Source organism: Hyperolius riggenbachi, chromosome 10 (assembly GCF_040937935.1).
Source record: "Hyperolius riggenbachi isolate aHypRig1 chromosome 10, aHypRig1.pri, whole genome shotgun sequence".
NCBI lineage: Eukaryota > Metazoa > Chordata > Amphibia > Anura > Hyperoliidae > Hyperolius > Hyperolius riggenbachi.
In genome coordinates, this window is record NC_090655.1 from 232584222 (window position 1) to 232611904 (window position 27683).

Sequence of the window (27683 nt, forward strand, 5' to 3'; positions counted from 1 at the left end):
AAAGGAAGTTTTGCTTTATTTCCAGCACAAAGTCCCGGCATCAGGAACCCTTTGAAGATTCAACTCTCTGTGTCCCCAAACTGTACAATGGAAGATGTAATCACACAAGTCTCTTCAGGCAGGATTCCCGTACCACTAAATATCCTCACTGGCACTTCCAGTCCCTCTGACCCCAGGGGGTGTCGTGCCGGGGCCCAGTGGAGATCTCACACTGACGGAAAGGCTTATTCTTGTTCTGAGTGTGGAAAATGTTTTGTGGAGAAATCCGGTCTTGTGGTACACCAGAGATCTCATACTGGTGAGAGGCCATTTGCCTGTCCTGAGTGTGGGAAATGTTTTGTGCAGAAAGCAGGTCTTGTTATACACCAGAGGGCACATTCTGGTGAGAAACCATATTCCTGTTCTGAGTGTGAGAAATGTTTTACGCAGAAATCACACCTCATCGCCCACAAGAGATCTCACACCGGTGAGAGGCCATATTCATGTATGGAGTGTGAAAAAACTTTCGGGCATAAATCTGACCTTGTCAAACATGAGCGGTATCATTCTGGCGAGAAACCATATTCATGTTCTGAGTGTGGGAAATGCTTTGTACAGAAGTCACACCTTGTAGTGCATGAGAGATTTCATTCCACCGAAAAGCCATATTCATGTTCAGAGTGTGGGAAATGTTTTGTGCTGAAATCACAGCTTGTCAGACATGAGAGATCTCATACGGGTGAAAAGCCATATTCATGTCCGGAGTGTAGAAAATGTTTTGCGGATAAATCAGGCCTTGCGGTACACACGAGAGCTCATTCTGGTGAGAAGCCATATTCATGTCCAGAGTGTGGGAAATGTTATATGCACAAATCAGATTTGGTTGTACACATGAGGGCTCATTCTGGTGAGAAACCATATTGTTGTCCTGAGTGTGGGAAATGTTTTGCACAGAAATCACACCTTGTTGTACACAAGAGATCTCATACCGGTGAGAGGCCGTATTCATGTGTTGAATGTGGAAAATGTTTTGGGCATAAATCACACCTTATCAGCCATGAGAAATCTCATACTACTGAAAAGCCACATTCTTGTACTAAGTGCGGGAAATGTTTTGTAAGGAAAGCAAGTCTTCTCAGACATGAGCGGGTTCACACTGGTGAAAAGCCATATTCCTGTCCTGAATGTGGCAAATGTTTTGTGGAGAAATCTGATCTCGTTATACACAGGAAGGCTCATTCTGGTGAGAAGCCATATTCCTGTCCTGAATGTGGGAAATGCTTTTTACAGAAATCATACCTTGTCATTCACAAGAGGTCTCATAGTGGTGAAAAGCCATATTTATGTATGGAGTGTGGCAAAAGTTTTGGTTGGAAGTTAAGTCTCTTCAGACATCAGAGATTTCACACCGGGGAGACGCCATACTCATGTTCTGAATGTGGGAAATGCTTTGTGCAGAAATCAGACTTTGTGAAACATAAGAGATGTCACACCGGCGAGAAGCCACACTCCTGCCCTGAGTGTGGTAAATGTTTTGTACAGAAATCTCAGCTTGTTGTACACACGAGATATCATACTGGCGAGAAGCCATATTCATGTTCTGAGTGTGGGAAATGTTTCAGGTGTAAATCACAGCTTGTTAGACACTCGTGTTGAATTTTGGAAATGTCTTGGGCATAAGTGTTGTTCTACAATATGCACTTTATTCTTTGTTTTTATAAAATACTCATTCAAGCATATTTCCACGGCATACCATGGACTCTTTCATGCCAAGGGGTGTATTTTGCTTGATTAAAAAGCCTGCATTGCCCCAGAGACTGGTTGATTGTATATTGTTTCCACAATGTGAAGTGTGTTGTTCTACTGCATGGACTATTACATCAATAAAAAATTGTCACAACATCCTCAGCACTTGGGTTTAGGTAAAAGTCTTTCCCAGTGGTCCTATCTGTAGTGGCCTGGTGCTTTAAAGATCAGGCATATAATACAAGGTGTACAAAAATAGCAAAGAGGAGTGAGGCAGGCACTCAGATTCAATGTTCCAAGGATAATGCTGCTAATGTAATGGACCTCAGCAGGAAGCTACGTGCTCAAGACCAACAAAGTCCAGAGTATGATTGAGATCACAAGAGAAAGAGGAAGTCTGGCACTGTAGCTTTAATTAAAAACTTGCAGGTGTACATCATCAAACACAAACAATTGCTAACTCCTAGCTAGAGCAATGGCCTGCCTCTATCTGGCCAGCAGACGCCAGTCAGCCAATCAGGTGTACTGTCATACATCCTTTGCCTGCTGTACCAAATCTAGCAGGAATTGCATAAATTAGCATTCAGGTAGGAGGCTTCGGTTGGACGCAATCGTGGATTGCATCGTTTACAGGGACGCCCTGTGTAGGCACATCTCTGACACGGCCCCCTCCCTAACCACTCACCTGTCAACCGCATCCAGGAAGCTGCAAAAAATAAATTTAAAATCACAAACGCCGGTCTGCACGACAGCCGGGGGCCCCAGGTCTCTCTCACTAGCTGGGGCCCCCAAAGGGGTGAGTTCCCTGGAGGTGAGAGGTCCAGGACTTGCCCACACTTCCCTCTGGGTATTGCACTTAGGCACTAAGTGAAGGTACCCATTATCGAGAGGTAAATGGGTCCTTAAAAATAAGGGTTACACTGTAAGGCTGGGCTCACACCGCTCTGGATGCTTAACATTGTGTTCACAGCATATTCCTACACCGCGTTCACATACGATTACGCACCATTGTGCATCAGATCCACACCACTACTTGTCTGGTCCACTTGCTGCCGTCACATTTGGTTCTGCCGCTGCTGTGGTCCACTGCAGGGTAGAAGCACTGGTATACAGATTGGAGCCCTGGCAGAAGCATGGAGCTCTTATTGGATTGCAACACACCACTGGACATCATCCCTCCCGTAAAAGAAGATTCCCATTGGTCTGTTGCAATGCAATCTGTAGTCCCATGCTTCTTCCGGTCCTCTAGTTTGTATACCAGTGCTTGTTCCCTGCAGTGGACCCGAGGTGACAGACAAGGTGAGTAAGGTAGAGTAAAGTACGTGACCATCAGCCTAGTGAAAATGGACTGTCCATTCTCATAAACTTCCATTGATTCTGTCAGAATCCACTGTATTAATGATCCAAATCCACAATTATCGTGCCCCACAGTGCCTTCCGTTCTGCTCATTGTAACTGAATAAATATTCTGAATGGACAGATGTGAAGATATTCTATTGCTTTGCACTGGATCAATTCACATGTCTGCTGATCCGTTCCCTTCTGCTCTGATAAGCTGAACAATTTTTATATCAGAGTGAACCCAGCCTGAGTCCAGATCACATTATGTACATCCCAACTAGAGAATGCTTCGTTTAGGACAGGGCTGTCCAACTCCGGTCCTCGTGGAACATATCCGTACCAGTGTTTAGGATGGACTAGGAAAGGGAGAAATTGGTTCTAATTGATGAACACCACCAGTCCAATGTCGAGTGCCGAGGACCTCGAGGACTGGAGTGGGTCAACCCTGGTTTAGGAGAACACTGTGTAAACGCATACTGTAGGGGCTGCACACACTGACCTCCTGTAATGGCTGGGATGCACTGGAGGCAGCAGGAGCAGATGTCGGGGGAGCATGTCTGCTGCCTCCAGTGAGTTCCGGTTGTTCCAGGGACAGTGTATACTAGCTGTGGCTCTGCACTTCTGGCATCCCAGCCGTCTGGTAAGGAGAGATTCCCCGTGTTGCCTCCTCCCAGAGCTCTACAGGTGAGATATACACAGATGTCTTGTATTCTGTCCTTGTGGCCACAGAGCTGGATGTGCTGCGTCTAAAACAAGACAGGTGGAGAAGGAAACCGGCATCTGCAACGCTGAGGATAATCTACACCTCATTCTCAGTAATGCTATGAAACAGTGTATGAATCTCCTGCTAGGGAAGTCAGATGACTTGGAGAACAGACTCTGCTGCCCCAATATCTTCAGTTACCTTGCTGGAAAAGGTTTTCCCCAGAGCCATTTGTGTGAGTTCTTCTTTCTAATCTTGCAGCATAAGATACAATGAGGCTGTTTCACTAATGTAAATAGTGTAAGTAACCTCCTGTTACTAGCGCTATTTAATCAGCGCACCTCAATTTTAAGTCCCTGCACACTAAGCGCGCTAGTGGCAGTGTAGCGTGCATAATTAAACTCAGTCAGAGGAGCTGCGGTAGAGCAGCATAGCAAGTGTTGGTAACTTACGCCTGCTTCTTGCCAATAACAGGTGCACCACTCATCCTGCCTTGAGCCCCTTTGGTTCCAGTAACTTTAAAGAACATGATCCTTGCACTTTCATTGGCCCGATAAGCTGCCTGTCAAGTGACTAGGTGGGTATGGGGGTGGGGAGGGATGCAACGGGTAGGCAGTCTGTCCACATTTTCATGTTAATGGATAACTGTAAGCAAAAAAAATAAATACGAGTTTAACTCACCTTTGGCTTCTACCGACCCCCCCCCCCCCCCCCCCCGCAGACGTCCTGTGCCCATGCCAGGGCATAACAAATCCTCCAGCACCCGCTGTGGCTCACTTACATTTTCATTGCACCTGCGTAGCTCTGGCCGTGGGCAGTCTCATTTGTACTCCCAATGCCGGGAAAGAGGATGCACGTGGCCACGTCCTGTATGCATAACCCTAACAGACCCCCACCCCCCATCCATACCCAACCTTAAAGGAGAACTGTAGTGAGAGGTATATGGAGGCTGCCATATTTATTTCCATTTAAGCAATACCAGTTGCATGGCTATCCTGCTAATTCTCTGCCTCTAATACTTTCAGCCATACGCCCTGATCAAGCATGCAGCAGATCAGGTGTTTTTGACAAATTTGACAGATATGACAAGATTAGCTGCATGCTTGTTTCTGGTGTGATTCAGACATGTCTTCAGCCAAATAGGACAGCAGGGCTGCCAGGGAACTGGCATTGCTAAAAGGAACTAAATATGGCAGCCTCCATATTCTTCTCACTACAGTTGTCCTTTAAAAGGAAATAAACATGGCAGCCTCCATTATCCCTCTCACTTCAGTTGCCTTTAAAGGAAACTGAAGTGACAGTGATATGGAGTTTGGCATATGTATTTCCTTTTAAACAATGTCAGTTGTCTGGCAGCCCTGCTAATGTATTTGGCTGCAGTAGTGTCTGAATCACACCAGAAACAAGCATGCAGCTAATCTTGTCAGATCTAACAATAATGTCAGAATCACCTGATGTGCTGCATGCTTGTTCAGGGTCTGTAGCTAAAATTATTAGAAGCAGATTATTAGCAGGACAGCCAGGAAAATGATATCGTTTAAAATAAAATAAATATGGTAGTCTCATATCCCGCTAGCTTCCATCTATACTTCAAGTACCGTCCTCTCCTGTGTTAATAGCAAGGAGTTTTGAATCAGTTTTGAATCATTACCTGTGGTAATGGGAGAGCCAGCAGAACACTGACAGCAAAGGACTGATTTCATTACTAGAAGCTGTAGTTCCTCGACCCACCACAAGATGCCCCTTTTGCCGGAAGCCATGGAGAGACGCAGAGAAAAAGTGATGACGAGCACAGACCGGAAGTGCAGAGAGGTTATTGTTCGGAGTGGCAGCCGAGGAGGTGAAGAGAGCTTTAAATATTTTATTTTTTGATCCAATTCATCTATATTCGTTGATGGGTTTTATATGTCGGGAAGAGATTAGATTAGTTTTGGATGGTGACAATGCAGTTCAGGCAGTGGGGAAGGGAGGACAGATATTGGATCTGGAGGCATTGCATAGTGGGGGGAGGGGAGCAGTGCAGATTCGGGTTAAGGTGCCCATACACTTGTAGATTTTTTCCTTTAGCATATTTGCTCATCATGATCAAATATGCCGGAGACCAATACCGCAACGTTGCTGTCTGATTGTAATTTGGATCAATTTCCAGACAGACTTGATCTAAATTATTGATTGCTCCGGACGGAATGATCTTGCTCAAAAGGGTTTGGTCGGGTGCACAGCAGTAGCTTTTGGGACAACACCCCCCCCCCCCTCCAAAATCTTCCTCGCGAGTCTGTGCATAGTGTTGGCAGCAGAGCGCACACCTCACCTGTATGCCGGTGCACGTTCCTGTGTCTTCTCTCCAACCCCACTGGTTCATCTGTTCCCTGTGACCAGACATGTATGTCACATGACTACATACAAGCCGCTGGGTCACAGGGTGCAGGTGCACTAGTAGGTAGGGAGAGGGGACACAGGAAGATAGGTGAGTGCGCTCCGCTGCCAAAACTATGCACAGTCCCCGGGGGAGAAAATTTAGTTGGAGGGAGACCTGGGTGCCCGGCCATCGGCCCTGCACTGTTGTAGCAACACCATAGCATTTTAGTAGTTTTCAAGGTGAAAGCTATAAAAAATATATTTGCAGTGCTGCTGGGACTTATAGTTCCATAGCTATAAAGCCTTGTATTAATTTAAGGACTGTCGCCCGCTGGGATCAGGACTTCATTCCTTGATTGACAGTTTGAGGCTAACTTCTGAATAGAACATCTAGGCTATTGATGCATCTGTTACTATGGAGTGGAGAGGAGATATGACCCGCAATACACAACAGAGCAGGTTCTAGTGGGTGGAGTGAGTAGGAGAACATTGTGTTCTAAGTTTAGATGTCACAAAAGATCTGACATGTTGGACCTTTAAGCTGCATACACATGGTAAGCAGCTGATAAAGACCACCTTTGCTGAGAACCTACCATGTGAACAGCTACCTCCAGTCCCCCTTGATGAGTGATTTGCCTGGTGGATGAGCTTGGTTGAACATTTGCTGAGAGCATTGCACTCCTCACTCACCCTGCTCTATTGTATTTCTTTGTCGTGTGCAGCTCCTTTGGCTCAATCCCACCACATAGCAACAGATCAGGTTGGTAGCCTGAAGGCTAGTGAAGCATCTGTACAGGCGTTCCCCAGCACTGTGGCCTGAGGGATCAAGTCCTGATTCCTCCTGGGTGACAGTTTTAGTACATGTGTATGAGGCTTTAGGTTACACTGGGGGACTCCCGTACACACGCTAGATTTTGCCTAAGGCAGTCTTTAATGTCTTTCACGGCCAAGATTAATCTATTGGTGGCATGTAGTGTAAAGTTGAGCCTCAGGTCAAAAAGAAGATACTTACCTAAGGAGAGGGAAGTCTCTGGATCTTGCAGAGGCTTCCCATGCTATTCTACGGATCACCATTGCTGCTCCTTGACCCTAAAAATAAATCCAAAAAGTACTTGTGGCTTTCTGATCACGATTTATACACAAGTGTGGCTGTACCGTGCTTGTGCCAGTTCGGCTGTGCCAGCGCATTAATCTGGAGCTGCTCGTGTATGAGTTCGTGTAAGCGTGACCGTACTCATGATGATGCAGCACGCCACACTTGTACATGAAGAGGATCGCAGTCACGATCTTCAGGAGGGTCCCAGGCAGCCTCGGTGGTCAGGAGGAGGATACTTACCTCTTCTTACAGTTACACAGATACTTACCTCTTCTTTGGGTAAGAATCTGTTTTTTGACCCAAGGCTCGCCTGGGATTCACTTTAACTGGAAAATCATTTGTACAACAATCCTATGACATGAACAACAATTTACTAGACAGATCAATGTTTAGCAGATGTAAAATAAGGAGATATGAGTTCTCCCTCATCTCACAGCTCCAGATCCGCAGCCCACACAGTAGTAGCTGATGCCTGTGATGTGACTACAGCAGTTGTGTTGTGAATGCAACAAGGGCTAGAGAGGATGAGAAATAGAAGGTGCAGGAGGTCCAGCTCACTTTGGATCATTCCTAGTGGCTTCTAGAAAGAAATAGTGAAGCTGCCTGCAATGAGCTAGGGCACCTAATGTACTGATGTTATTTAGGATATGATAGGGGCATACTAAGGAAGTTCTGCAGGCTGCAATTCCCTCAGTGCTGCAGTTCTCCTCAGTCATCTGCAATTGTGCCATTCCTGGCTTTCTCCACGCACCTTGGTCTGGCTGCAGTAACCCATGGATGAGGAAGTGATGGTACGTCATTACTTGGTTAGGAACTGCTTCCCTAAAGTAGGAGATGGATGCCAGGTATAGGCAAAAAGAAAGAGAGCCTGCTGCTGACCAGGAAGAAATTAAGTTATATTACTATGTACTGCTGAGCTACTAGTGATTGTATAATGCCTCAGACAACTGATATAGGCTGACCATACACTGGTCAATGTGGCAAACAGATATATCCCTCTCAGATCATTGTCTGATCAAAGAGGGATCTATCTACTCAAACTCCTCAAAAATGGGGGTGTGGAGTTGGTACAAAAATTATCCGAAATCCCTGACTCCAGATACCCAAAAATTACTCCTCGACTTCGACTCCACAGCCTTTCTCAACACACTGTACGCAGATCTCTCCATCTATGTATGTCCTTAGGATGTCCAGTGTGTAGGAGCAGAGTAGATACTCTCACCTGTCAGTCGACACTTCCTCCCATGTCTTTTCACCACTCTCTGGGCTTCTCCCTGTGTCCTGTGATTAAACACTAGAGGCACCATGGAATGTACCTTACATGACCACTAGATGCCTCTAGTATTTGACCTTTAGAGACATGGCAGGAATAGCCAGCAGACAGGTGACAGCAGCTCTGCTGTTGTGTCGGTTGGCCTGAAATTGGATGCCGCTAGCGACTCCCAACGCGCTACCGATCAAGTGAAATCTTCCATCCGGTGTGATTGACAAAATTGATACATTTTGGGCAAAGATCGATTGGGAATTGATTACTAGCAGATGTAGTCAAATGATTGAATTGGCCAGACATCAATAAAAAATATTGTCTAGTGTATAGCCACCTTTAGTTGTCTTCTGGAATATTTGGCATTAAAGGGCAGGATAGGTTTAGGGGTGGGGGAGAGGAGCCCAAAGTAAGGGATGAGGGGACAAGCCTTGATGTGAGGAAGAAGCACATAGTAAGGGAAGGAAGGACTAGTGTTGGAGTGGGGGAGATTCGCATGGTGGGGAAAAGGAGGATAGGAGATATTGGGGTGGAGAAGCAAGGACAGGTATTGGGTTGGGGAGGAGCAGATAGTGGGGGTACTGAAGAACAAGTCTTAAACTGGGAAAGGAATGCATAGTCTGGGATGAAAGGACAGATATTGGAGAAAAGGCACATAGTGGATAGAGAAGGACAGATGCTATACTGGAGAGGCTTGCACAGTGGGGTAGGGAAGGGCAAGTATTGGGGTGGGGAGTAGCACATAGTAAGGGCTGGGAGGACAGATATTGAGACGAGGGCAGATCACAAAGTGGAAGAGGGGAGAATAAAGAAGGATATATGCGGTGGGAGAGAGGAGAACATGTATTGGGGGGGGGGGGGGGGGGGGGTCAGAGTGAGGGCAAGTCTTGGTATGGGAGCACAGAGTGAGAGAGGGGAGGGCAGGTCTTGATGTAGGGGAGGGAAGCACAGGTGTTGGGCTGAAGGAGGAGCACATGGTGGTGGGAAAGGGAAGGACCGGTATTGGGGTATGGGTGGAGCACATAATTGATGAAAGAGACAACAATCATTGGGGTGGGAGAGGCAAAGAGAAGTGGGAAAGAACCACATAGTAGGAACAGGAAGGACAAGCATAGGAGAGGAGGAGGAGCAGCACATTTTGGGAGAGGGAACAACAAGTATTGGGGTGAGGGGGAGGACTACATACTCACAGAAGAGGGCAGTTATTGGGGTGGGAAAGGGAAGACAGGTACCGGGGTGAAGGACAGGTATTGGTATGGAGTAGAGAATGGCAGGTATTGGGAAAAAGCACATAGTGGTGAAGGGGAGGGCAGGTATTGAAGTGTGTGAAGGGAATGCAGTTTTTTTTTTTTTTGGGAAGAGGGGGGGGGGTGTTATTCAGATTAAGAAGAAGCAGTTAGTGGCGGAAAGGGGGACAGATTTTGAAGTGTTAGAGCAAGGCTTTTCAACCTGTGGTAAGCATACCACCGGTGGTACTTTGCTGTTGGCCAGGTGGTACACACCAGGTTTGCCTGCCACTTTTTTGCCCGCATGCCACTTGTCCTGGTCCTGTCCTGCCTCCACAAAGTTTGGCTCCTCCTCCCTCGCTCCTTGCTGTGCTGCTTTGCAGCATACTTCAGACCTCAGATCAGTGGGGAAGAGACAGCCAGGCAAATAGTGCACAGTAATGGCGCAGATACAGAAAGGGACACCACTGCTCACTTCCTGTACTTGAAGTATACGTGCCGTCACCATGCACCGTTTGCATGACTGTCACTTCTCTGCTGCTGGCTTACCGATGATCTGAGGTGTGAACTATTCAGCAGGGCAGCACAGCAAGGAGTGAGCAAGGGGGAGCCAAACTTTGTGGTGAGTCACTGCCTAGCTCTCAGCTCTCTGATAGTGGGACGAGGCTACCTATAATTATGCAGGGGGGGCGAGCACTGTACTAACAGTGCAGGAGATTTGGGCGCAGCCAGCGCCATCATAGGCCGAAATAGGGATTACGGCTATAGCGGCGCACAGTCAGTAACTTCGGCGCCATCAGAAGACAGTGCTGAAGTTGCTTTTAAAACACTGCAATTCGGCTTCCAGCAATTGCCGTATACCAGCTGTATCCTGCGCCCAAGTCTCCTGGCGAGCAGTTCATATGTATGCGGGGGAGGGGAAAGAGAGGAACTTGCAAGGCTACCTATATTGGCAATCTACCTACAGATTGCCAATACTGACAATATGTAGGCTTGCAATCTAATTGTAGTTGTTTTCCCCACCAATGCCTCCTACTTTTCCCCTCCCATATGCCCTCTTCTTTTCTTAAAGTGTACCTGTACAAAAAAAGTGCCCCGAGGGGTACTTACTTCAGGGAAGGGGAGGCCTTTGTATCCTAAAGAGGTTTCCCCCTTCCTCCACAGTAGAAGGGATCCAGCTCTGGGAGCCCCAAAGTTCTCCTTGTCGGTGTGTGCGCATGCGCAGTAGTATTTGTTTTCCTTGACTGCAGTGCTTGAGTTTAGGTCTCCTTTAACCACTTGCCGACCGCCCACAGCCGATGGGCAGCGGCAAAGTGGACGCCGAAAGGACCGCAATACGCCCAAGGGCGTTGCGTCCTTTCGGCATGCCGGGGAAGCGATCGCGTCATTGATGACGCGCGCTTCCCCCGGCAACTGGCTCCGCCCAACCGCGACGACATCCCGCCGGCCATTCGGAAGCGCCAGCGGGTTGTTAACCCCGCGATCATAGTTACATAGTTACATAGTTACATAGTTATTTTGGTTGAAAAAAGACATACGTCCATCGCCGCTACAAAGTGTATAATACACTTTGTAATGTATACAAAGTGTATTATACAGGCTGCCTCCTGTCCTGGTGGTCCCAGTGTCCGAGGGACCACCAGGGCAGGCTGCAGCCACCCTAGTCTGCACCTAAACACACTGATCTGCCCCACAGCCCCCTGATCGCCCACAGCACCCCTCAGACCCCCCCCCCCCTGCCCACCCCCCAGACCACTGTTTGCACCCAATCACCCCCCTAATAACCCATCAATCACTCCCTGTCACTATCTGTCAACGCTATTTTTTTTAAAATTCCCTGATCACGCCCCCACCCCTCAGATTCTCCCCAGGCCCCCCCCCCCCTGTGTACTGTATGCATCTATCCCCCCTGATCACCTGTCAATCACCCGTCAATCACCCATCAATCACCCCCTGTCACTGCCACCCATCAATCAGTCCCTAACCTGCCCCTTGCGGGCAATCTGATCACCCACCCACACCATTAGATCGCCCGCAAACCCGCCGTCAAATCACCTCCCAAGTGTATTGTTTACATCTGTTCTCTTTTCTAAACACCCACAAATTACCCGTTAATCACCCATAAATCACCCCCTATCACCACCTGTCACTGTTACCTATCAGATCAGACCCTAATCTGCCCCTTGCGGGCACCCAGTCACCCGCCCACACGCTCAGATTGCCCTCACTCCCCCACTTATCAATTTGCCAGTGCATTAATTACATCTGTTCTTCCCTGTAATAACCCACTGATCACCAGTCAATCTGATCACCCACCCACACTAATAGATCGCCCGCAGATCCGACGTCAGATCACCTCCCAAGTGCATTGCATCTGTTCTCTCTTCTAAACACCCACTAATTACCCATCAATCACCCCCTGTCACCACCTGTCACTGCTACCCATCAGATTAGACCCCTATGTGCCCCTAGGGCACCCAATCACCCTCCCACATCCTCAGACCCCAGCCCTGATCACCTCGCCAGTGCATTGCTTGCATCTATTACCCCCCCTAATCACACCTTGAGACACCCATCAATCACCTCCTGTCACCACCTGTCACCCCCTAGCACACCTACCCATCAGATCAGGCCCTAATTTGCCCAGTGTGGGCTCCTGATCACTCGGCCAAACCCTCAGACCCCCTTCCGATCACCTCCCCAGTGCATTGAGTGCATCTATTTTCCCCTCTAACCACCCCCTGAGACACCCATCAATCACCTCCTGTCACCCCCCTAGCACTCCTATCCATCAGATCAGGCCCAATACAACCTGTCATCTATAAGGCCACCCTGCTTATGACCGGTTCCACAAAATTCGCCCCCTCATAGACTACCTGTCATCAAAATTTTCAGATCCTTATACCCCTGAACAGTCATTTTGAGACATTTGGTTTCCAGACTACTCACTGTTTTGGGCACGTAAAATGCCAGGGCAGTATAGGAACCCCACAAGTGACCCCTTTTTAGAAAAAAGACACCCCAAGGTATTCTGTTAGATGTATGACGAGTTCATAGAAGATTTTATTTTTTGTCAAAAGTTAGCGGAAATTGAATTTTATAGCTTTTTCACAAAGTGTCATTTTTCACTAACTTGTGACAAAAAATAAAATCTATGAACTCACCATACACCTAACAGAATACCTTGGGGTGTCTTCTTTCTAAAATGGGGTCACTTGTGGGGTTCCTATACTGCCCTGGCATTTTAGGGGCCCTAAAACCGTGAGGAGTAGTCTTGAAACCAAATGTTGCAAAATGACCAGTGAAATCCTAAAGGTACTCATTGGACTTTGGGCCCCTTAGCGCACTTAGGGCGCAAAAAAGTGCCACACACGTGGTACCGCTGTACTCAGGAGAAGTAGGATAATGTGTTTTGTGGTGTATTTTTACACATGACCCCATTTTAGAAAGAAGACACCCAAAGGTATTCCGTTAGGAGTATGGTGAGTTCATAGAAGATTTTATTTTTTGTCACAAGTTAGCGGAAAATGACACTTTGTGAAAAAAGACAATTAAAATCAATTTCCGCTTACTTGTGACAAAAAATATTTCTCCCACCCAGCATGGGTATGTGTAAAAATACACCCCAAAACACATTATACTACTTCTCCTGAGTACGGCAATACCACATGTGTGGCACTTTTTTGCAGTCTAATTGCGCTAAGGGGCCCAAAGTCCAATGAGCACCTTTAGGCTTTACAGGGGTGCTTACAATTTAGCACCCCCCAAAATGCCAGGACAGTAAACACACCCCACAAATGACCCGATTTTGGAAAGTAGACCCTTCAAGGTATTCAGAGAGGAGCATAGTGAGTCCGTGGCAGATTTCATTTTTTTTTTGTCGCAAGTTAGAAGAGATGGAAACTTTTTTCCATTTTTTTTAAGTCACAAAGTGTCATTTTCCGCTAACTTGTGACAAAAAATAAAATCTTCTATGAACTCACCATGCCTCTCAGTGAATACTTTGGGATGTCTTCTTTCTAAAATGGGGTCATTTGGGGGGTATTTATACTATCCTGGAATTTTAGCACCTCATGAAACATGACAGGTGGTCAAAAAAGTCAGTGATGCTCCAAAATGGGAAAATTCACTTTTGGCACCATAGTTTGTAAACGCTATAACTTTTAACCAATCCAATAAATATACACTGAATGTTTTTTTTTTTTAATCAAAGACATGTAGCAGAATAACTTTCATGCTCAAATGTATAGGAAATTTTACTTTATTTGAAAAATGTCAGCACAGAAAGTTAAAAAAGTCATTTTTTTATAACATTCATGTCTTTTTTGATGAATATAATAAAAACTAAAACTCGCAGCAGCAATCAAATAGCACCAAAAGAAAGCTGTATTAGTGACAAGAAAAGGAGGTAAAATTCATTTAGGTGGTAGGTTGTATGACTGAGCAATAAACCATGAAAGCTGCAGTGGTCTGAATGGAGAAAAAGGCTCTGGTCCTTAAGGGGTAGAAAGACTGTGGTCCTCAAGTGGTTAAAAAGGTTCTGTGGGATTCTAAAAATCAATCAAACAAGCTGACACTTATCTGGGGCTTCTATCGGCCCCCTGCAGCTGTAATGTCCCGTGCCGTCCTCCTACGATCCTCCGTTTCCCGCCGCCGGGCCCGGTTTAATATTCGTCTAAACAGACGAATAATGTTAGCACCTGCTCGCGTCATCGGGAGCTTACTGCACAGCCGCAGTGTAATAACTCGTGTGATTACACTGGGACCGGCAGCGGGGAACAGAGCATCGGAAGAGGACGGCGTGGGACATTACCGCTGCAGGGGGCCGATAGAAGCCCCAGGTAAGTGTCAGCTTTCTTGATTCTTAGGCTGCAAAAGAACTCCTTTTAAGTGAGAAGAATATGGTGGCTGCTATATTAATTTCCTTTTAAACTACTGCTGATCGTCGCTAACTGCTCCACTGCTGAACTCCCTATCAGCTGATCGATCGCTGACCTCCAGACAAGCTACGTCATTACCAACCAGACACCCCATCTACCAATCACACACAGCTGGATTTTTTTTTTTTTTTTGCCATCATTGATGTTCTGCCAACTTCACTGCTGATCTCCTGTGGACTACTCCTTACCAGATTGATTACTGATGCAACTTTGCTGAACCCCTTCAGCCACATCATTGGTGACATTTATCTCATCTTGGTCTAACTGCTGTCCCCCTGTCTATGCTTCCACTCTCCACACCCCATCCTACCTTATCCCATCAGTACAAAATGTTCCCTCCTATTCACTCCCTTACCCCTCCACCATTTCCAAGCTATCTCCCTCCCCATCTCGCTCTCCCCCATCACCACATGCTCTACCTCCACCTCCTTCTACACCTTGTCCCCCTTGTGTTTCCCCGCACCCTCTCCCCTTTTGTCCTTAGACTCCCTTTTGGCCCTCAACCCCCATGCACCTCCCTTCCCTCCCCCCCAAACTCTACCCACACACCCCCTCGGCATAACCTTATTCCTATCCATCCTACCCCTAGGCATTCGCTCCGTGTTTCCTGTGGCCTCTGGAATGCCAGGTCCACCCGCAATAAGCTGCTCTCTGGAACTCGCTCCCTCCAGCCACCAGACTCGCCCCCACCTTTAATACCTTCACACAAGCTCTCAAGACTCACCCTTTCATGCTCGCATACCCCCCTACACCAGCACCATAATATGTTCTGTTAGACACCCTCTCAACAGATACACCTTTTGTCTCCACCCCCACCCTTTAGATTGTAAGCCTCTGGCAGGGCCATCTCCCTTAGTGTTTCCAGCTTCATTATGCAATCTTACTGACAATCACCCCTCTTGTGGACTAGAACAGTCTCTATTTTGACCTATGACACTGTATTATCAAATCATTTGCATGATCTTGTTTTGTTGTGAGTTTCCTGTATGTCCTACCTTGTATGTTAACCCTTTTATCTATTGTGCAGCGCTGCATAATATGTTGGCGCTATATAAATACAATAAATAATAATAATAATAGTTGACTGGCAGCCCTGCTGATCTATGTCTCTGCAGAAGTGTCTGAATCACACCAGAAACAAGCATGCAGCTAACCTTGTCAGATCTGACAACAGAAACACCTAATCTGCATGTGCTTGTTCAGGAGCTGTGGCTAAAAGTATTAGAGGCAGAGGATCAGCATGATAGCCAGGTAACTGGCATTGCTTAACCACCTTAGCGGTATGGACGAGCTCAGCTCGTCCATTACCGCCAGAGGGTGCCGCTCAGGCCCTGCTGGGCCGATTTTAATGAAATAAAAAGCAGCACACGCAGCCGGCACTTTGCCAGCTGCGTGTGCTGCCTGATCGCCACCGCACTGCGGCGATCCGCCGCGAGCAGCGGCGAAAGAGGGTCCCCCCAGCCGCCTGAGCCCTGCGCAGCCGGAACAAATAGTTCCGGCCAGCGCTAAGGGCTGGATCGGAGGCGGCTGACGTCCATGACGTCATTCCGCTCGTCGCCATGGCGACGAAGTAAGCAAAACACGGAAGGCCGCTCATTGCAGCCTTCCGTGTTACTTCTGGCCGCCGGAGGCGATCAGAAGAACGCCTCCGGAGCGCCCTCTAGTGGGCTTTCATGCAGCCAACTTTCAGTTGGCTGCATGAAATAGTTTTTTTTTTATTTAAAAAAAACTCTCCCGCAGCCGCCCTGGCGATCTTAATAGAACGCCAGGGTGGTTAAAAGGAAATAAATATGGCAGCCATAGTTAAATAAATAAATATGGCAGCCTCTCACTTAATTTTTCCATTAACTACTCACTTTTTTTATTGTAGTGGTCCTCGAAACAGTTGAAATTTGACAGTTGGAAATTGACAGTTTAAACAAGACAGTTAGAAAAGGGCAGTTGAAATTTGGCAGTTGAAAAATTGCAGTTAGAAAATTACAGTCAGAAAAGACAATTGGAAAATGACAGTTGGAAAATGGCAGTTGAAAAATGACAGTTGGAAGATGGCAGTTGAAAAATGACAGTTGGAAAATGACAGTTGAAAAATGGCAGTTAAAATTTGGCAGTTTAAAAAATGGCAGTTGAAAAATGACAGTTGGAAAATGGCAGTTGAAAAATGACAGTTGGAAAATGGCAGTTGAAAAATGACAGTTGGGAAATGGCAGTTGAAAAATGACAGTTGGAAAATGGCAGTTGAAAAATGACAGTTGGAAAATGACAGTTGGAAAATGACAGTTGAAAATGGCAGTTGAAAAATGGCAGTTGAAAAATGGCAGTTAAAATTTGACAGTTAAAAAATGACAGTTGGAAAATGACAGTTGGAAAATGTCAGTTGGAAAATGACAGTTACAATTTGACAGTTGTAAAATGGCAGTTGAAAAATGACAGTTGGAAAATGGCAGTTAAAAGTTGAACTGTCATATTTTAACTGTCATTTTCCAACTATCATTTTTCAACTGTTGTTTTTTAACTGCCATTTTTCAACTGTCAATTTTTTAACTGCCATTTTCCAACTGTCATTTTCCAACAGTCATTTTCCAACTGCCATTTTCTAACTGTCATTTTTCAACTGTCAAATTTTTAATTGCCATTTCCAACTGTCAATTTTCAACTGCCATTTTCCAACTGTCATTTTTCAACTGCTTTTTTCCAACTCTTATTTTCCAACTACCATTTTTCAACTGTTGTTTTTTTACCTGCCATTTTCCACCTGTCATTTTCCAACTGTCATTTTCCAACTGCCATTTTCTAACTGTCATTTTACAACTGCAAAATTTTAACTGTTGTTTTTCAACTGTCATTTTTAAACTGCCATTTCTCAACTGTCATTTTCCAACAGCCGAATTTCAACTGTTTTTTGACTGCCATTATTTTCCAACTGTCATTTTTTTAACTGCCATTTTTCGACTATCCTTTTCCAATTGTTTCCTTCTTCCTTTCCTATTTTATTTATTTCGCAAACAGAAGCCTTGAGATCCTCAATGTTGAATGTTGATTTGCCACCTCATTTTGTGTTTTGGGGACTAGATTTGCATCCCGATTTGCACAATTTAAAACTGGCTATCTCTAACAGTGACAGGTGTCAGATATGGTGGCTGGATAGTGTAATGGTTAAGGGCTCTGCCTCTGACACAGGAGACCTGGGTTCAAATCTCTGCCTGTTCAGTAAGCCAGCACCTATTCCGTAAGGAGTTCTTTGGGCGAGACTCCCTAACACTGCTACTGCTTACTGAGTGCGCTCTAGTGGCTGCTTCTAAAGCACTTTGAGTCCGACAGGAGAAAAGCGATATACAAAAAAAGGAATTATATTGATAACTGTAGAGAGGGAGTGGAGGAAAAAGCCTATGTTGGCTTTTTACCTTCCTATCTTGCTCCCAGTCTAATGACCCATTTATTGGCTTCAACTTTCAGGCCTGGAACCCACTGAAATCAGCAAACGCAAAACGCAACCGCTAGCGTTTTGTCTGAGCGGTTTGCAAGCGGATTAATGCGCATTTTTGGTCGTGTTTTGCAACATTGTATTTTTTTGCCCAGCGGGTGCGTAGCGTTTTGCGTTTTTATCCTGATTGGTCCTGTGAATTATTTTTCATTTTGTTACAGTGTGCTGAACCGCAAAACGCTAGCAAAACCGCTCAGTTTAGGTTTGGCTGAGCGTTTCTGCTAGCGTTTCAATACTTTACATTGAAGCGCTAACGCTCCCAAAATGCTGCATGTCCTGCGTTTGCGTTTCTGGGAAACGCAAACGCTCCTGTGGAAGTTGCCCCATCCATTAACATTAGCCCAGCGGTTTGGCAAACTGCTAGCGTATCGCAGTGCTGCCAAAACGCTGCCAAAAGCGCTCCTGTGGGTTCCAGCCCTTATAGTGGTTCTCTTTCCTGGCTAGCAGCACTTTTAGCCACTGTGAAACTTGTCCACACATTCTCTACCTTAGTGTTTTTGTACTTGTGTTCTTCCTCGATGGTGACTCTCTTTTTCTTGGGCTACTTCAAATGTATTTATTTATTGTGCATTATGGTGATTTATTGTTGCAGAGTTGTTTTTCAGATTAACTTGCACTATTTTTTTCTTGATAAAGAGGTACTTTGTTGCTTTGGAATTTGGGATTATCTTAATTACAGAATGAATTACAGATCTTTCTGTACCAATTTTTTGGAGTGCCAACCACTTACATCTCTTTACAAAAAATGTATGGCACGTGTTTTGCTCTGCATGGCAGTATTAATTGAAATGAGACAGCACTGTGTTGGCACAGAAATGCATACAGCAGTTTATTGTCAGAACACAGCACAGCACATGAGAGTCTGACACATTACTGAAATAAGCTCAGCAATGCTGCAGTACATCCTGACCTTCACAGTTGTTATCAAATTACCATTTTAAAGGACCACTATAGTGAAAAAGTAAGCAGTTAAAATCTTTCAGAACCGACATGTTTTGGACTAGTCGAGTTCCTCATTGGGGATACAAAGGGTTTTCTTTGTTTTTTAAAATAATTTCCTAAATGGCAGTCCTAACTGCCAAAATAGGACCAGCCAGCGTCCCTACTCGCACACTATTTTGGCAGTCAGACTTAACAATGGCCGTTCAGCAAATGCTTTTAAAAACAAAGGGAAACCCTGAGACTCCATCATGAGGAGATGGACTAGTCCAAAACTTGTTGGTTCTGTCAGCTTTTGAAGCGGACCTAAACTGAGAGCTTCCTCTCTGCTCTAAGGAGATAAGCAACAGCATCATAACTTTAAAGAAAAACATTTCTTTGTTACAACTTACAGGAATCTTACAAAAACACTGCAGTGTTTACTTTCTGGTGTCCTAGGAACACAAAAGGGTTAACCTTCAGTGTTTACATATTAGCCCAAACTATGGCATAGAGTGGCACACCTGACAACCCTAATTTACACTTGCTGTTTACTTGTTGATAAAGCCTAATTAGACAGGCCAATCTCTCCAGACCAGGGCTTTGCACCTGTGGTACGCGTACCACCGGTGGTACTTTGCTGTTGGCCAGGTGGTACACACCAGATTTGCCTGCCACTTTTTTGTCCACCTGCCACTTGTCCTGGTCCTGTCCTGCCTCCATAAAGTTTGGCTCCCTCGCGCCTTGCTGTGCTGCTCTGCTGCATACTTCAGACCTCAGATTAGTGTGGAGGAGACAGCCAGGCCAACGGTGCACAGTGATGGCGCAGATACAGAAAGTGACATCACTGCTCATTTGAAGTATACACGCCGTCACTGTGCACCACTTGCCTGGCTGTCTCTTCTCTGCGGCTGGCTTACCAATGATCTGAGGTGTGAACTATTCCGCAGGGCAGAACAGCAAGGAGTGAGCAAGCGGGGAGCCGAACTTTGTGGTGAGTCAATGCCTAGCTCTCAGGTGGTGGGGCCAGGCTACCTATAATTAAGTGCATGGGGGGGGGGGGGGACTTGTATGTCTACCTATATTGGCAATCTTCCTCTAGATTGCCAATACTGACAATATGTAGGCTTGCAATCTAATTGCAGTTTTTTTTCCCTCACCAATGCCTCCTACTTTTCCCCTCCCAAATGCCTTTTTTTTCTTAAAGTGTACCTTGTAAGAAAAAAGTGCCCCGGGGGTACTTACCTCAGGGAAGGGGAGGCCTTTGTATCCTAAAGAGGTTCCCCCCTTCCTCCACAGTAGATGGGATCCAGTGCTGGGAGCCCCAAAGTTCTTCTCATCGGTGTGCACAGTCCGTTAAGGCTCCAGCAGAAACAGCCAAGTCCGATTGCATCCAATCTACTGTGCAGGCACAATGGTGGTACTTGAAAGTTTTCAGGCAATAAAAGTGGTCCAATTAGTGGAAAGGTTGAAAAGCCCTGTGTTAGAGGACTACATAAAGTGCGGCGTTAGGATTAGGCAGGAGAATGTGGTGGTGGTATTTCACATGGCCTGCAGAATGTTCAGAGAAGTGAAAAAGATTCTGAATATTTCTATTAAAGTGTACCCAAGGCGAGAAAAACAAAACAAAACAAAAAAACTGATACTCACCTGAGTAGGGAAGCCTTTGGATCCTTTAGAGACTTCCAGCGTCCCCCTAGCAACCAACGCCCTGTGTGACTCCCGGGACTTATCCAACAAGAGCTTGTCAGATATGTTACGTGGCCGCACTCTTCATGCATGGCCAAGCCTGGTGGCTCCTGCGCAGTAAGCGGGAGCTGCTCGTCCATGATACTGCGCAGGCGCAGCCATATTTGCGCAGATGCAGCACAGCCACTCTTCTGTAAGAGGAGCATGGTCACGATCTTCAAGAGGGTCCTGAGCAGCAGCGGTGGTCTGGAGGATGACGTGGGAAGCCTTTGGGGGAGTTTTTTTTTGCTGCCTCGGGTTTACTTTAATAAATTATACACCTAAGCAGAGAGGTGAGGGGAATTCTGGGAGTTCACGTGATGTCACTTCTACCTCTGTTAATAAAATACACATCTGATTGGAGAGATGAGGAGGATTCTGGGATTGCCATGTGACATTCTTGTTGGTCTTTCCATACAGTTTTCCTCTGGTGACGTTCGGTGATCGTGTAAAAATTACGGTTCACCCACCTTACTTCCTAATTTCTGACAGGTGCAACAAGCAGAGGGTTCTGGAGGTCACCAGGAAGATGATGGAGCTGCTGGCAGAAGAGGTGACCGGTTCTGGGAGGGATGTGGCTGGGTAGTGAGTCTTATCACTGTGTGTGTGTCCGGTTCCTATGAAGTGTCTGGAATGGTACTGTTTATCTTTTCATACAGGAGTGGAAGCATGTGTAAGGATAGAAGGAGTTCTACAAGACCACCATAAATGGAGAATTAGCTGCCCCTCACATCACTGGGTAAGAGGAGACTTTCATTTCTAAAGGATAGAGCAGTACGGAGAGTCCACCTAGATCAGTGATCAGCAAACTTGGCTCTCCAGCTGTTAAGGAACTACAAGTCCCACAATGCATTGCGGGAATCTGACAGCCACAGTTATGATTCATAAAGGCAAATGCATTGTGGGACTTGTAGTTCCTTAACAGCTGGAGAGCCGAGTTTGCAGATCACTGACCTAGATCCCCCTTTATCTGATAATCACATTGAGGCAATGTATTTAGCCAGTGTGTATGTGTTTCCTACAGATGGATGCAGTAACAGAAACCCACCTGAGAGATATACAGCTCCTTTTTATTCCAAGCATTGTAGACAGGAAGATCCCACCACTCCCCAGCATTTTCAGGTAGGTGGTACTGAGAGTCCCCAGTGACATTATATTCTTGTGTGTAGCTTACTTAGTGTGACTACATTGGTGTTACTTGGTTTTGATTATTATCTTTAGGAGGAAGACCTGATAAGCAAACTGGATAAAGAGGAAAAAGACAAGATGTATATGAGGGATGATCAGCAGTCTACAGAGGAGGATGACGACATGATGAGGACAATTAAAGTGGAAGAAGACAAGATGTATATAAGGGGTAATCGGCGCTCTACAGAGGAAGGATACACGCTGGGGACAATTAAAGAGGATGAAAAAGAGACATGCTTGAGGAGTGATCACCACTATACAGGGCAGGGTGACATGAGGATAATTAAAGTTGAAGAGGAGGAGAAATATGTGATGGGCTATCAGCATCCTATGCAGGAAGATGATCTGATGGAGACAGTTAAAAAAGAAGAGGAGACGTATGTGAGGAGCGATCAGCAGTGTATGGAGGAGGGTGACATAAGGATAATAAAAGTTGAAGAAGAAGAGGATGAGCAGTCTGTGGAGGAGGCTGACATGATGGGGACAAGTAAAGAGGACACAGAGGGCAGAACAGGTGACTAATGAACATTAAAGTGTACCTGAGACGAGAAGCGTCTCCGGTACTATACTTACCTGGGGCTTCCTTAAAGGACAACCGAACTGACATGTGACATGATGAGATAGACATGTGTATTTACAGTGCCTAGCACACAAATAACTAGGCTGTGTTCCTTTTTTTCTTTCTCTGCCTGAAAGAGTTAAACATCAGGTATGCAAGTGACTGGTTCTGTCTGGGTCAGGACCGGGTTGGACTGGGTCAGACTGTAGCATAACCCTCACTGATAAGTAATTACAGCCATAATATACTTTTCTGTAAGTAAATGGCTTCTGAGAGCAGGAAAGAGGTGAAAAGGGTCAATAATTCATAGATTTGAGCTTTATTATACTTCAATGAAGGTGTCATTGAGCAGAGACAATGAAACAGAAAAATGTAAAAACTAGATTTAAATATAAAATAAAACTGTGGGAAATCTAAAAAAAGTCACTTTTAGGAAAATGAGGATACATACAATTGTTTTTCTCATCACTTAATTTTCACCTCAAATGTCCTTTAACCACCCTGGCGTTCTGATTAAATCGCCAGGGTGGCTGCGGGAGGGTTTTTTTTAAATAAAAAAAAAACTATTTCATGCAGCCAACTGAAAGTTGGCTGCATGAAAGCCCACTAGAGGGCGCTCCGGAGGCGTTCTTCCGATCGCCTCCGGCGGCCAGAAGTAACACGGAAGGCCGCAATAAGCGGCCTTCCGTGTTTCGCTTACCTCGTCGCCATGGCGACGAGCGGAGTGACGTCATGGACGTCAGCCGACGTCCTGACGTCAGCCGCCTCCGATCCAGCCCTTAGCGCTGGCCGGAACTGTTTGTTCCGGCTACGCTGGGCTCGGGCGGCTGGGGGGACCCTCTTTCGCCGCTGCACGCGGCGGATCGCCACGCTGCAGCGGCGATCAGGCAGCACACGCGGCTGGCAAAGTGCCGGCTGCGTGTGCTGCTTTTTATTTGGTGAAAATCGGCCCAGCAGGGCCTGAGCGGCAGCCTCTGGCGGTGTTGGACGAGCTGAGCTCGTCCAGACCGCTCAGCTGGTTAAGCCCCCTTGAGGCTGCTCGTCCCTCGCCGTCTACCCGGGTGGCTCCTTCACCCGCAATAGTCCCCAAAGGTCTGGCCGAGTCGGGCTTTGTCATGCAAGCGTGGCTCGCCCAGGAGTGCTCGCCTATCTCGCTACCGCAGATGGAAGTATTCTGCACCAGCGCAGGCGCAGAACACTCCCAGGGATGAGAGCTCAATGGAGGAGCGGGCCAGGCAGCGCAAGCATGATGAAGCTTGACTCAGCCAGGCTTTCAGGCACTATTGCGGGTGACAGAAGCCACCCAGGGAGACTGTGAGGAACGAGCGGCCTCAAGGCGGCTTAACCCTCCTGGCAGTTTGCAAAAAAATCGCCAGGGGGCAGCAAATCTTTTTTTTTTAATTTTTTTTTTTTTTTTTCATGTAGCGAGACAAAGTCTCGCTACATGATAGCCGCTGCTCAGCGGCATCCCCCCAGCCCCTCCGATCGCCGCCGGCGATCGGAGATCCGGAGATCCCGTTCAAAGAACGGGATCTCCTGGAGGGCTTCCCCCGTCGCCATGGCGACGGGCGGGATGACGTCACCGACGTCACCGACGTCATCGACGTCGTGACGTCAGAGGGGACTCCGATCTGCCCCATAGCGCTGCCTGGCACTGATTGGCCAGGCAGCGCACGGGGTCTGGGGGGGGGGGGGGCGGCCGCGGCGAGAGGAATTGCGGCGGATCGGCGGGTAGCGGCGGCGATCGGGCACTGCACGCAGCTAGCAAAGTGCTAGCTGCGTGCAGCAAAAAAAAAATTATGCAAATCGGCCCAGCGGGGCCTGAGCGGTGCCTTCCGGCGGCATAGCCCGAACTCAGTTCGGGCTTACCGCCAGGAAGGTTAAGGAAGCCCCAGGTAAGTATGGAACCTGATACGCTTCTTGTCTCAGGTTCTCTTTAAGTATAGAATAAATGTGGATCTTTCTTGTTATTATGGCTGTTCACAGACTGGCCATATTGGGAGTTTAGCTAGTTACTTATGTTAGATTTTAGTCTCCTGAAACTATCATTCTTGATTGTTTGGTGTAGGTGGTAAAAGCATGGGAAGCGTCCTACTACAACTCACAGCAGAAACTACAACAGTGTTCACTTCAGGCAAGAACTGTCCAGCTCGTGAGAGTCAATAAATTGTCTCGTGTAGCTATAATCCATGATTATTTCATGTAATAGAAATGTGAGCAACTTAAATTAACCCTACTGGCCTGTAATAAGCTGATAATGGTCACTGTACATTACTGTACACAGATTGGTCACAGTAGGGGTGACTTAGTGTTACTGGCCTGTAATAAGCTGATAATGGTCACTGTACATTACTGTACACAGATTGGTCACAGTAGGGGTGACTTAGTGTTACTGGCCTGTAATAAGCTGATAATGGTCACTGTACATTTCTGTACACAGATTGATCACAGTAGAGGTGACATAGTGTTAATTTGCTATAAGCTGATTTGAGACCCAATCTCTATGGCGACATTGGTGGACTGAGATTGTACAGACGCTTAGTTAGCCTATAGGCTAACGTGTTTGTTGCAATGCCGGGGGTAAAGGGGACGGTGGCAGTCGAGTCGGGGGCTGCTGTAGATACTGTTTGACAGAGGCGGTCGTTATCAGCCACATAATGGTGACTGTACACAGATTGGACACAGTAGGGGTGACTCAGTGTTACTGGCCTGTAATAAGCTGATAATGGTCACTGTACATTACTGTACTGAGATTGGACACAGTAGGGGTGACTCAGTGTTACTGACCTGTAATAAGCTGATAATGGTCACTGTACATTACTGTACTCAGATTGGACACAGTAGGGGTGACTCAGTGTTACTGGCCTGTAATAAGCTGATAATGGTCACTGTACATTACTGTACTGAGATTGGACACAGTAGGGGTGACTCAGTGTTACTGACCTGTAATAAGCTGATAATGGTCACTGTACATTACTGTACACAGATTGGACACAGTAGGGGTGACTCAGTGTTACTGACCTGTAATAAGCTGATAATGGTCACTGTACATTACTGTACTCAGATTGGACACAGTAGGGGTGACTCGTTACTGGCCTGTAGTAAGCTGATAATGGTCACCATACATTACTTTGTAGAGATTGGTCTCAATAGAAGTTATTGATGAGTAGTTGCCGTACTGCCGGAGTTAAAACTCTCTATCCAACACTTATTAGATAGAACAATATCATGCTTTTCCATTGCAATGCAGATTTTGCCAAAATCAAGGAAGATACTCTTGTAGAAAGACTGTTTTAAAATTCACTAGAGCTTAGGCTCGTTACAATAATGGGTGCTAGGCCTTGCCCGCTACGCCCCTCAGAACCCCCTCCCCCTGTCGCCTCTACCTACTCAAGCATCGCGCACACATGCCCGCCCTGCACCCGTCCTCTTGTGCTGTCTAAAGTCTGCCAACGTGCCGTGCATGCGCACTGGCCTAGGCGCGAGGACACAGGGACACAGGAGGATGCAAGGACACAGACAGATTATTATATAGGATAAGTAAATGTGTTTGTATAACCTAGTGATGATGTTTCCTTTGTTTGTAGCGCTGAGTCCCGGCATGAAGAGCCCCTCGGAAATCTTTCTATCTCTATCCCCTGATTGTACAATGGAAGATGGCGTCATCATGCAAGATTCCACTGGAAGGATCCCCATAATCCCGAATGTCCTCCCCAGCTTTCCCCATGACTTGAACCCTAGTGGACCTCCTACCGGAGCCCAACAGGGGAGATTTCACTGTACTAAGTGTGGGAAATGGTTTAACTATAAATCACATTATATCATACATGTGAGATATCATACCGGTGAGAAGCCATATTCATGTTCTGAGTGTGGGAAAGGTTTTGCTCAGAAATCACACCTTGTGGTACACGAGAGAAGCCACACTGGTGAGAAGCCATTTTCGTGTTCTGACTGTGGGAAACATTTTAACTATAAATCACAACTTACCGTACATGAGAGATCTCATACTGGTGAGAAGCCTTATTCATGTGCTGACTGTGGGAAATGTTTTCTTCGGAAATCAGAGCTTCACATCCACAAGAGATATCACACTGGTGAGAAGCCATTCTCTTGTTCTGAATGTGGGAAATGTTTTGTACAGGGATCGGAGCTTGGCATACACAAAAGATCTCACACTGGTGAGAAGCCATATTGTTGTACTGAATGTGGGAGGTGCTTTGTACAAAAATCAGAACTTGTCAAGCATGAGAGATCTCACATCGGAGAGAAACCATATTCATGTTCTGAGTGTGGGAAATCTTACCCACAAAAAGCTCTGCTTACTGAACACGAAAGAACTCATACAGGTGAGAAGCCATTTTCATGTCCCGAGTGTGGGAAAAGTTTTGGAAAGAAGTCGTACCTTGTTTTACACAAGAAATCTCACACGGATGAGAGGCCATATCTCTGTACTGAGTGTGGGAAATGTTTTATCGGGAAATCACAGCTTACTAAACACGTGAGATCTCACACCGGTGTGAAGCCGTATTCCTGTTTTCAGTGTGGGAAATGTTTTGCACAGAATTCACACCTTGTTGTACATCTGCGATCCCATAGTAGCGAGAAGCCATTTTCTTGTACTGACTGTGGGAAACGTTTTGCACAAAGGACAGATCTTCGCATACACAGGAGAACTCACACTGGTGAGAAGCCATATTCTTGTACTGAGTGTGGGAAATGTTTTGGAACAAAGTCACACCTTGTTGTACACAAGCGAAATCACACTGGTGAGAGGCCATATCCCTGTGCAGAGTGTGGGAAATGTTTTGTACAGAAATCAGTGCTTACCAAGCACATGAGATCTCACGCCGGCAGAAAGCTATAATCATGTTTTGAGTGAGGCAAATATTTAGCTGGAACTGTTTTTATCCAACAAACTAAGATATGTCTATGAACTTGGCCTCTCAGGCCTGAAAATGAATCATCTACTAAAGAAATAATAAGTCCTTCTAGGCTCAAACCTAAATAGGGTTCATATCAATGTATGGAACATGGCATTTTATGGCATGGCGTTATTAACTAGGATACATTTTTTTTTAATTAAATAACACAAATACAAACTGTCATATGTGACTTGCAAATGTACAATTGTGACTTTCAGTAGGTGTGAAAGC

The 27683-nt window shown here is 46.2% G+C and overlaps 1 protein-coding gene across 1 annotated transcript in view; it reads left to right on the top strand.

The window, feature by feature from the left end:
- LOC137534815 (zinc finger protein 585A-like) overlaps nt 1-27680 on the top strand; it is a 38075-nt gene extending 10395 nt beyond the window's left edge. The window contains exons 5-7 of the mRNA XM_068256470.1: nt 26-1628; nt 2118-2120; nt 26362-27680. Coding sequence (XP_068112571.1) covers nt 26-1628; nt 2118-2120; nt 26362-27394 — 2639 coding nt within the window. The 3' untranslated portion in view covers nt 27395-27680. The remainder of the gene's footprint in view (nt 1-25; nt 1629-2117; nt 2121-26361) is intronic.
- Nucleotides 27681-27683: the final 3 nt, after the last annotated feature.